General features: G+C 40.2%; 1 protein-coding gene across 1 annotated transcript in view; it reads right to left on the reverse strand.

Annotated features, from left to right (window-relative positions):
• Nucleotides 1–9,920, reverse strand: part of ELMOD2 (ELMO domain containing 2) — a 48,588-nt gene extending 38,668 nt beyond the window's left edge. Inside the window, exons 1-2 of the mRNA XM_007941204.2 lie at nt 9,779–9,920; nt 7,153–7,181 (exon numbers count right to left, since the gene is read on the reverse strand). Of these exons, the coding sequence (XP_007939395.1) occupies nt 7,153–7,181; nt 9,779–9,920 (171 nt within the window). The remainder of the gene's footprint in view (nt 1–7,152; nt 7,182–9,778) is intronic.
• Between the last annotated feature and the right edge of the window lie 2,179 nt (nt 9,921–12,099).

Genomic DNA, 12,099 nt, shown 5'->3' on the forward strand with positions numbered 1-12,099 from the left:
TTTTTTTTTTTTTTTTTTTTCCAATTCCTTCAGTGAAGCTTGGACATCTTCCTTTAATTCCATTGGTTCTTGATCATATGCTACCTATTGAAATGGTTGAATGGTTTCTGCATTGCTCAATATTTTGCCCTTAGAATCCTTCATTTTTGCAATTCAGAGCTTGAATTTTTTTCTTTAGTTCTTTTAGCTTGAGAAATGCTGAGCATGTTCTTCCCTTGACTTTCTAACTCTGGGTCTTTGCACATTTCATTATAATACTTTACTTTGTCTTCTCAAGCTGCCCTTTGAAATCTTCTGTTCACCTCTTTTACTTTATCATTTCCTCCCTGTGCTTTAGCTACTCTACACTCAAGAGCAAGTTTCAAACATTTTGGTCTTTTCTTCCTTTCCTCTCTTTTTAACGACCTTTTGATTTCATGTATGATATCTCTGATGTCATCTGACAACCCATCTGTTCTTCGGTCAGTGGTGTTCAATGTGTCAAATCTATTTTTCAAATGGTCGCTAAATTAAGGTGGGATATACTCAGGATAGCCCATGGATGGTGATACACTACTGGGCAACTTTATGAATAGCCCTGAAACATTGTCTGGTACAGTGCAGGAAGACCAGCCCCTTAGGTCGGAAGGCACTCAAAATACAAGTGGGAAGAAAGAGCTGTATCATCAGAGTAGAACCAACCTTAATGATATGGATAAAGTAAAGCTTTTGGGACCTCCATTTGCTGACATGGCATTACTCAATTTCAGGAGAAACAGATGCAAACATCCATTAATAATTGGAACATGGAATGTACAAAGTATAAATCTAGGAAAATTGGAAGTTGTCAAAAATGAAATGCAATGCATAATGACTGATACCTAGTGAGCTGAAATGGACTGGTTTTGGCCATTTTGAATCAGATAACCATATAATCTATGATGGGAATGACAGTTTGAAGAGGAATGGCGTGACAGTCATCATCACAAAGGATGTTTCAAGATCTGCCCTGAAGTACAATGCTGTCAGTGATAGGATAATATCCACACGCCTACAAGGAAGACCAGTTAATACTACGATTATTCAAATTCACACACCAACCACCAAAGTCAAAGATGAAGAAATTCAATATTTTTATCAACTTCTGCAGTCTGACATTGACCAAATATGCAATCAAGATGTGTTAATTATCACTGGTGGCTGGAATGCAAAAGTTAGAAACAAAAAAGAATTACCAGTAGTTGGAAAATTTGCCCTTGGTGACAGAAATAATGCTGGAGACCACATGACAGAATTTTGCAAACCCAACAACTTATTCACTGCAAATACCTTTTTCAACAACACAGTGGCAGCTATACACATAGACTGCACAATGGAATACACAGGAATCAGACTGACTACATCTGTGGCAAGAGGCGATGGAAAAGCTCAATACCTTTAGCCAAAACAAAGCCAGGAGCTGACTGTGGAACAGACCATCACCTGCTCATATGCAAGCTCAACTTGAAGTTGAAGACAATTAAAACAAGTCCACCAGAGCCACAACATGACCTTGAATATATCCCTCCTGAATTTAGAGACCACCTAAAGAATAAATTTGATGCATTGAACACCAATGACCAAAAACCATAAGAATTATGGGATGATAGCAAGAACATCATCCATGAAGAAAGCAAGAGATCATTAAAAAGACAAGAAAAGAAGAAAAGACCAAAATGGATGTCAGAAGAAACTCTGAAAATTGCCCTTGAGTGGAGTGTAGCTAAAACAAATGGAAGAAACAACAAGATAAAAGAGCTGAACAGAAGATTTCAAAGAGCTGCTTGAGCAGACAAGGCCAATTACTATAATGACATGTGCAAAGACCTGGAGTTACAAATCCAAAAGGGAAGAACACAGTTGGCATTTCTCCAAGCTGAAAAAACTGAAGAGGAAATTTAAGCCTTGAGTTGCAACATTGAAAGATTCTATGGGCAATATATTGAAAGATGCAGGAAACATCAAAAGAAGATGGAAGGAATACACAGGGTCATTGTACCAAAAAGAACTGATTGATCTTCATCAATTTCAGGAGGTGGCATGTGATCAAGAACCAATGGTACTGAAGGAAGAAGCTAAAGCTGCACTGAAGGAACTGGCAAAGAACAAGGCACCAGGAATTGACAGATTACCTACTGAGATGTTTCAACAAAAGGATGTCCCGCTAGAGGCACTCACTCAGTTATGCCAAGAGATATGGAAGAATTTGGAAGACAGCTACCTGGCCAACTGACTGGAAGAGATCCTTATTTGTACCCATTCCAAAGAAAGGTGATCCCACAGAATGTGGAAATTATAGAACAATATCATTAATATCGCATGCAAGTAAAGTCTTACTGAAGATAATTCAAAAACGGTTGCAGCAGTATATTGACAAAGAACTTCCAGAAATGCAAGCTGGATTCAGAAGAGGACACGGAACGAGGGATACCATTGCTGGTGTCAGATGGACCTTGGCTCAAAGAAAAGAATTCCAGAAAGATGTTTCCTTATGTTTTATTAACTATGCAAAAGCATTTGATTGTGTGGATCATAACAAATTATGGATAACATTGAGAAGAATGGCAATTCCAGAACACGTAATTTTACTCATGAGGAATGTGTACACAGATTAGGAGGCTGCCATTCGAACAGAACAAGGGGACACTGCATGGTTTAAAATCAAGAAGGGAGTGTGTCAGAGTTGTATCCTTTCACCATACTTACTCAATCTACATGCTGAGCAAATAATCTGAGAAGCTGGACTATATGAAGAAGAACATGGCATCAGGATTGGAGGAAGAATCATTAACAACCTGCAATACACTGATGACACAACTTTGCTTGCTTTAAGTGAGGATGACTTGAAGCACTTACTGATGAAAAATGAAGAATACAGTCTGCAGTATGGATTATATTTCTATATAAAGAAAACAAAAGTCCTCACAACTGGACCAATAAGGTGTATCATGATAAATGGAGAAAAGATTGAAGTTGTCAAAGACTTCACATTGCTTAGTTCTACATTAATGTCAATGGAAGCAGCAGTCAGGACATCAGATGATGTATAGCACTGGGCAAATCAGCTGCAAAGGACCTCTTTCAAGTGCTGAAGAGCAAAGATGTCTCCTTGAGGACTAAGGTGCACCTGACATGAGCCATGGTACTTTCAATCACCTCATATGCATGTGAGAGCTGGACAATGAATAAGGAAGACTGATGAAAAGTTGATGCTTTTGAGTTGTGGTGCTGGTGAAGAATGCTAAAAGTTCCATGGACTGCTAAAAGATCTAATAAATCTGTCTTGGAGGAAGTGTAGCCAGAATGCTCCTTGGAAGTGAGAATGGCCAGACTTCATCTCATCTACTTTGGTCATGTTGTAAGAAGGGACCATTCCCTGGAGAAGGATGCCATGCTCGGTAAGATGGAGGGTCAAGAAAAGAGGGGAAGGGCCTCATAGAGATGGCCTGACACCATGGCTGCGGCGATGGGAGCAAGTATAGCAAGGAGCTTGGGGCTGGCGAAGAACCAGGCAGTGTTTCATTCTGCTGTGCACAGGGTCACAATGAATCGGAAATGAATCGATGGCACCTAACAACAACAACATACTCAAGGTCGTATTTTGGCTCTCATGGACTTATTTTACTTTTCTTCAGCTGCAACTTAAATTTTCATAAGAGCAATTCGTAGTTTGTTCCACAGTCTGCCCCTGGTCTTGTTCTGACTGATGATACCTTGAGCTTCTCCATCACCTCTTTCCACAGATGTAGTCAATTTGATTCCTGTGTGTTCCATGTCACCAGATCCACATGTAAGTTACCATTTGTGATGTTGAAAAAAGGTATTTGCAATGAGTAAGTCATTGGTATGACAAAATCCTATCATGTGGTCTCTGGAATCATTCCTATCACCATAGCAGTATTTTCCAACTACAGACGATTCTTGTTTGTTTCCAACTTTTGCATTCCCATTCCAATCACCAGTAATTAGCAGTACATCTGGTTTGCACATTAGTTCAATTTCAGACTGCGGAACTTGGTAAAATTCTTGAATTCCTTTAACTTTGGCTTTAGTGGTCAGTGCATAAATTTGAGTAATAGTAGAGCTCTGGTAGCGCAGTGCCTAAGGCATTTGACTGCTAATCAGAAGGCTGGCAGTTCAATCCCACCAGTCACTCCTCAGAAGGATGACTGGGCAATCTACTTCTGTAGTGATACCATCTTGGAAACCCAAGGAAGGGTTGCTATGAGTTGGATCTGACTCGACGGCAATGAGTTGGGTTGGTACTTTAAGGTATGCTATTATGTGCCGTCGAGTCAGACCCAACTCATAGCAACCCCACCTTGGGTTTCTAAGGCGGTATCACTACGGAATTGGATTGCCTAACCTTCTTTCCGAGGAGTAGCTGGTGGGTTTGAACCACCAGCCTTCTGGTTAGAAGCTCTGGTAGCGTAATGCCTAAGGCACTTGACTGCTAACCAGAAGGCTGGTGGTTCAAACCCACCAGCCACTCCTGGGAAGGAAGGTTGGGCAATCTACTTCCATAGTGATACCGCCTTGGAAACCCAAGGAGGGGTCACTATGAGTTGGGTCCAACTCAACAGCATATTAACAACAACATACTTTGAGGAGGCAGCTCTTTCCCAGTCATGTTTTTAGTACCTTCCAACCTCAGGGGCTCATCATCTGGCACTATCATCAGACAGTGATTCCCTGCTATTCATAAGGTTTTTAGTGGCCAATTTTTACAGAAGTAGACTTGGCCACAACCTTCTTCCTAGTCTGTCATAGTGTAGAAGCTCCACTGAAACTTGTCCACCACATGTGAACTTGCTGGTATTTGAAATACTGGTGGTATAGCTTGCAGCATCACAGCAACACACAAGCCACCACAGTATGACAAACTGATAGACAAATGGTGGAACACACACATACATAAATGAAATAAAAACTTTTAAAAATCTGTATTTAACTTTATTACAAACAATGTTTTCTAGTTATTTTCCATTTTACTCCTTTTGTTGTTGTTGCTGTTTAATGCTGGTTTTGATTCACTATGGGACTTCAGACAATGGTATAGATGACACACACTCTACCTCTGTCACACCAAATAACCTATATACACAAAAACTGTGAACTAACAGCACAGAGTAGCCTGAATTACTGGTTTGAATTTTTGACACTCTATAATTTGATGGCTAATCAGAAGGCTGGCAGTTCAAACCCACCAGCCACTCCTCAGAAGCAAGATTGGGCAATTTATTTCCGTAGTGATACTGTCTCAGAAACCCAAGGATGGGTCACTATGAGTCGGATCCAACGTAACAGCAGTGAGTTTAGTTTTTTTATATAATTAAATTATTTGTCCACATGTCTATCTTGGCCTTCTGGGGAACACAGTGTATTTCTGTATCCCATGACTTGGGCTTGGCCATGTAACTTACTTTAGTCAATGGAATGCTAATGGATCTGATGTAAAGAGACTTTAAATATGCTTTTGTGGTTGGGCCTACCCTCATACTTCAGTGATCTACTATGAGAGAAAATTCTCCAGGTACCCACTACCTGTACAACTTGGGTCCAAGAATGAGACAACTGGAACAGACCTGAAGTTGACCACAGTTTGAAGCAGAGCCTTTCCAGCTGGCCCACAGACACATGAACAAGAAATACATAATATATTGTTAAGTGCTCTTGATATTTTATAATAGTTTGTTACACAGCAAACAGTGATTTATTAAAATAAACCAAAAAAAAGGCATGAGGTATATGACTTACTTTGAATTAAATGCTTCAAGGCCCAGGATCCTTTATAACTTTCCAAACCTGCTTAACTTTCTCTCATACAAGAACCTATCCTGAGGATATAGCCTTAGAGAAGACTTTCCACCTAAGACCCTGCTTTCCCAAAATCTAGCAACTCCTTTTTTTTTTTTCCAATTTTTAAATGGATTTTTTAATTGTGATTTGGGTGAAAGTTTACAGAGCAAATTCATTTTCCATACAGCAGTTCATACACTTTTGTCTCATGACATTGACTATAATTCCTCACAATGTAACAGCTCTCTTACCACTCTCTCCCTGTAGTTACCTCTTCTGTGTTTCCTTCCCCCACATGCATTCCTATCCCCTATGCTGTTCTCCCTGTGCAAACACTGCTCTTCTGTTCTTCCATGACTAATTACTCCAAGAAGTGTACCTACTTGATGTAAATGTTCACCCTATATGCCTGCCTATTATTTGGCTGGAAGCCACAGCAGTGAGCTCAATTCCAGACCTGAAGGGTAACTAGGGACGACAGTCTCAGCGGTCTCATCAGGCTCTATTAGATCAGCAAACCTGGTCTTTTTTATGATTTTGAGTTTTGTTCCACATTATTCTCCCACTCTATCCAAGATCTCCTGTACCAATCCCCCGCCAAGTAGCTAATAGTGCAGCTGGGTACCATATAGTTCTTCCGGTCTCATGGTCATATAGGCTGAGGATCACATGGTCTACCAGGACCTTGGACTAATTGTTTCCATGTGTCTTTGGTTTCCTTCATTCTTCTTTGCTCTGGAGAAGGAGAGACCTATCGTGGCATCTACATGGCTACTGGCAAGCTTTTAAAACCCTAGTAACTACTCACCAAAGTAGGATGTAGAACAGTATTTTTGTGTAGTATGTTATGCCAATTAGGCTTGATGTCCCCTGCAACCACGGTCCCAAGCCCACAGGTCCAACTACTTGCTTCCTCCAGGTAGCTGGCTGTGGTCAAAAGTCACCACAACCTTGTCCCTTGTCAGCTCTACTATATCCCTGGACATTCTTACAGCACATACAAGTATGCCTGTAAAAACATCGTCTGCCAACACTATACATAGTCATGGGTACACTGTCTCTATCAACTCTTAAGGTAAAATAAACAATGAAATCTCAGAACAGGACAAAGTATTCAAACACCTTTGTGTGAGAGTAGCACACAAACACACACACAGAAAATTTCTAAAAACAGTATTACTTCTTTACAAGGAAAATTTTACTCAATACTCATTATAGCAAAGACTCTTCTACTAGTGCATTTAAAGTAATTCATCCTAAAATTGAGGCATTCTTTTAAAGAAAAAGTATCTCCAAATTAAGTTTTCTGGGATTATCACCTTTATATAATCTTACCTTATTCTTGGAGTATGTCAAGGAGTTTTCTAAAATGAAAAAAAAAAAAGAAAGTTACCACTTAACTACTTAACTACAATTTCTAAATTATTCCATATTCAAACAGTAAAAATATCAAGCCAATCAGTTATTACTTCAGTAGTTCTAGAACATATAATTTTTATATGAATAACATAGAACACATTTTAAAATTTTACTCTTATAGTATTAAGAAAAAAACAACCCACTGCCATCAAGTAGATTCTGATTCACAGTGACCCTATAGGACAGAATGGTACTGTTCCATAGGGTTTGCAAGTCTGTAATGTTTATGGAAGTAGACTGCCACATCTTTCTCCCATGGAGCGGCTGATGATTTCAAACCGCCAAGCACTTTAACCACTGTGCTACCAGGCCTCACTCTCTTACAATATGGAGAACTAGGCATTATTTCACAGACCTCAACTAAACATAACACACCAGAGCCAAAGAGGTGAAAACCAAACCCACTGTCATCAAGTCAATTATCATTTATGATGACCCCATATATTACAGAGTAGAACTGCTCTACAGGTTGACTGCTAACCAGAAGACTGGCGGTTCAAACCCACCAGCCACTCCCCGGAAGATGGGGCAATCTACTTCCGTAGTGATACTGCCTTGGAAACCCAAGGAGGGGTCGCTATGAGTCGGGGCCGACTTGATGGCACATAACAACAACAACAACAACATAATCTTAACAAAAGCAGAGTATGAGGCCTTTCTTCTGCAGTACTACTGGATAGATTCAAATTGCCAATCTTTAGGTTAGTACAAGTACACACCGTTTGTGCCACCTAGGGATGTCAAAGAATGAAACCAACCTAATTTTCCCCAGGTCATTGTGCAGAGCCCAAACTGTCTACTCACCATTGTAAAGTCATTCATGGCTGCCTCAGAATAGTTCCCAGAACTCATCTTAGGACTAGAATGAGAGTGATCTCGACTACATTGTCGTCATTTGTTAACCTTACAGAGTAAGTATTTAGATTTGAGACGACAGCAACTAAATCATACAACAAAGGGGCAACAAGAAAATGACAAATATATCGGTACCAGACAAGTAACAACACAGCCTCACCATTCTTGGCTTTTGTTTCAAGAATGACATTTTCTGGTACATTCTCCAATAGTCTCCTTTATCTCAGAAATTTAAAAAATTCAAATTGCTTTTCCCACAAAATAAAGCTTTAACACATGCTCTTCCTCCGCACTACAAAATACAACCAATACTGACTGCAGAGGTTTCTTATCAAGAGGTACTTTGTTCTTCTCAGAACAGTCAAAAGGGCAAATCAAAAGATTAGGCAATGACTGTCAAACACAAAGTTCTGAGAAAACTAGGGAAGTAGTTAAACTTCAACTATCCAGCTGTCCTGAGGTTTACACTCTCTTTATGTCTATCATTCTTCCTATGCTGTCTTGGATACATGTTCCAACTGCCAATATCCCACTCCCCAAACCTTACAGGGTTTCTAGTCGAAGTATGCTTGTTCCCCGCAAAAAGGAAATCTGGTTAATTCATGATTTTCCATATAAGATTGTGAACATGCGCTGCAGCACTTAACCTAGTCCTCCTTATCATTATCCAAGAGAAGTGACCTCACATTACATCTCTCATTCATCTGTGCTCTCATTTAAAGCAGTATTTTTATTTAAGAATTGAGGAAATGTTGGATTTTAGCATAGTATTACTCTATTATGTGGCCAAAATATAAGCCACATATGTACTTTATATTCTTCTAGTAAGCACATTAAAGAGAGTAAAAAAAAACAGATAAAATTTTATTTTTAACCCAATATATCCAAATTTTAATTTCAACATATTATGAATATAAACAATTGCTGAGATATTTTCACATTTTTTTCATGTAAAGTCTTTGAAATCCAGTGCATATTTACAATTACATGCATTTCAATGTAAGCTAGTCACATTTCAAGTGCTCAAAGCATGTGGCTAGTGACTCCCATATTGGTAATGTGCATTTAGAGTTTAATAATTTTCCTTGGAACCACTGGATATCTAGTTAGTTTTCTTCCATAAATAACAATAAGAAATTAAAGACTGAAATTAAAGGATCTTGACTATAAATCCAAACACTCACTCTTTTTCATTATTAGAGTGAAAATTTCAAAAGGATTACAGAAGCATAGATATTTTTCTACAGAAAATAGGCTGCAACCTGAGGAATAACTGATAAACATAAAGAGCCACAGAAGATAATCATTTGTGTATATGGAGAATTAACAATCAGTTTCTTTTTCTAGAAATGTATAGATTTAGAGCTGAAAGGGTTCAAAGCTAGATTTCAAAGATTATGAAAATCAGTTAGTGACTTGAGCAGAGTAAAACCAAACTAACTGCCATGGAGTCAATTCCAACTCATAGCAACCCCTCCTTGGGTTTCCGATGGCAGTATCGCCATGGAAGTAGATTGCCCAATCTTCCTTCCAAGGAGTGGCTGGTGGGATTGAACCACCAGCCTCCTGGTTAGCAGTCAAACGCCACCAGGGCTCCAATGAATGTATGTGTCATTACAATTACTGAGAAAAAAATATTCATTCAGAGCTAAAATTAGTTTTTAAGCTCCTTTTCAAATGATATTACCTATCCTGTGTGTCCTTTGTGCACCTACATAGGTATCAAAAATTCGTTGCAATTCACACTTTCCAGTCATCTGCCGTAAGATCCATTTCATCCAATATCGAAAAAAGTTTCCATAGAAGAACTCCCATAAAGAAATAAACATGTTTTCTGGAGAAGGAAATATGTAAGATAGGTTTAATGATTTAAAATTGAATTTTAAAATTACAAAAAAATATGTAATTTACAGTTTATCCAACTCATCAAAACTACTATTCCATTGTGTCCATTTTGTCCTAGTGCTTACTTAAGCATCTAAGAAAACAATGACAGTAGTAATATACACCATTTAGATGAATGACATGATGGCTGGGCCAATAGTGAATTTCACACAAAACCAAACTCTCTGCTGTGGAGTATATTGCAAATCATAGCGACCCCTCCTTGGGTTTTAGAGGCAGTATCTCTACCGAAGTAGATTGCCCTGCACAATGCCTAAGGCATTTGACTGCTAACCAGAAGGCTGGTACGAAGGAAGGTTGGGCAATCTACTCCCTTGGTGATACAGCCTCAGAAACCCAAGGAGGGGTCGCTATGAGTCCCGTATGACTCCACTGTTGTTCCTTTAGTTTTTTTTCCCCTTCCAAGGAGTAGCTGGTGGGATTGAACAGCCAGCCTTCTGGTTAGCAATCAAACGCCTTAGGCACTATCCCACCAGGGCTCCCAAATAGTGAATTTAGCAGTTAAAAATATTAACTGTAGAAATTAAAAACAAAACAATAACAACAAAAAACTTACTCATTTAGAGTCAATCTATCTATGAAATGGACTGAAAGAATGACTGGTCTCCAGGTTTTCCTAAACAATTCTATTTCTTATGTTTCCTATTTTAATTTCTCAGTCTTCCAAAATTGGGACCCAACAGTTCAAACACAAGAGGACCCCTACTAAGCAACGATTAAATAAAATATAACACTTAAACTGTTTTCATAAAGAAAAAACTCTTTTCGACGCTTATGGATAATTCCAGTCACGCCATCTGTTCCATACTCAGGTGATGCCAGCAAATAAACACACTTAAATAAGGCTTACAAAATGAAGTTTACACGTTGAACACGGAGGAGGTCACACCCTGGCCAACTGATTTCTCATTTCAACAGATGAAGGGCAGACATACTAAGAGCGGAAAAACTACACCCCCAATAAAACTGATTCTTTTTGATACGAAAATTCTTTAGCTCCGAGGCGGGGTGAGGGGAGTCCAAGTGAGGAAGACAGACTTAAAAATATTCATCTCCTTCTTGCCTTTAACATTCCCACAGACGCATCATCTCTGACTAGGGCCTGAGGGATTGTCAAATTCAAATTCCCACCAAACCACAGTGCGGAAACTGCTCTCAGAAGTGGGCTGAACTGTATCTTTAAAATGAATCTATCTGGTCTGCGCTGATCATCACAAAAGAATCAGAACAACCACTCAGAAACAATTTAGTCTTGGCGCCTGACTGAGCTGCCCAGATCTCGGAGAATCGCTGAGCCGGTACCCTCCAGTAGCCAGGCCAACTCTGGCGGGCAGCTACTGGCGAGAGGGAGGGAGCGGCTCGTACAAAGCCCCAACTGCCCCGGGCCGCGTGGACGGAACGCACAGCGGGGCTCACACAGTCTGTACCCAAGCAGTGCAAGGTGAGTGGAGGGAAGAAAAAAAAAAAAACAAAACAGCCACCTCACAAACCGGAAGAACTAGGGGGAACTGGAACTGCCTCGGTTTACCCAGTTGCAAACCTCGCCCTTAGAGCCAGCAACGGAAACGACGTTACTCTCGGAGCGCTCCCTGCCAGCACCGGGACCCGGAAGTCAAGGAGCAAAGCCTCAGGATCATCTTTCCCGAGCCTCTGCCCGCCCCCGTACACCCCTGGCCTCCTCCGATTGGTCCAAGCTCCACCTATCGCTAAAAAGAAGTTAGACAAAGCTGCCCAGGCGCGCGTGCTCGGATTCTAGGGACGCCAGACGGTTACCGTGGCAACGGCAGCCTAGCTGTATACCCAGCCCTAAAGACTACAGTCCGTAGCGCAGCTCTTGACACATTTCTCACCATACACCCAAATCGTTTGCGTAAGTTGAAACTGTATACTATTCCTAGGCTCCAAGCCCAGAAGAGGAAGTGTATTCTTGGTAATTTTTATAGTGGCAAGGTTACAAAAGCGCTGTCTGTGAAATTATATTCTTAGCTGCCCGTTGTGGATGAGGAAACGGAAGTTAAATTACTTGCCCATGGCCCAACCAAATCGAACTCACTGCTGTCCAGTGGGATCCTCCTTGGGTTTCCGAGGCAGTATCACTACAGA

This window comes from Orycteropus afer, unplaced genomic scaffold (assembly GCF_000298275.1).
Source record: "Orycteropus afer afer isolate SDZICR_OR568_19922 unplaced genomic scaffold, OryAfe1.0 scaffold00076, whole genome shotgun sequence".
Classification (NCBI taxonomy): Eukaryota; Metazoa; Chordata; class Mammalia; order Tubulidentata; family Orycteropodidae; genus Orycteropus; species Orycteropus afer.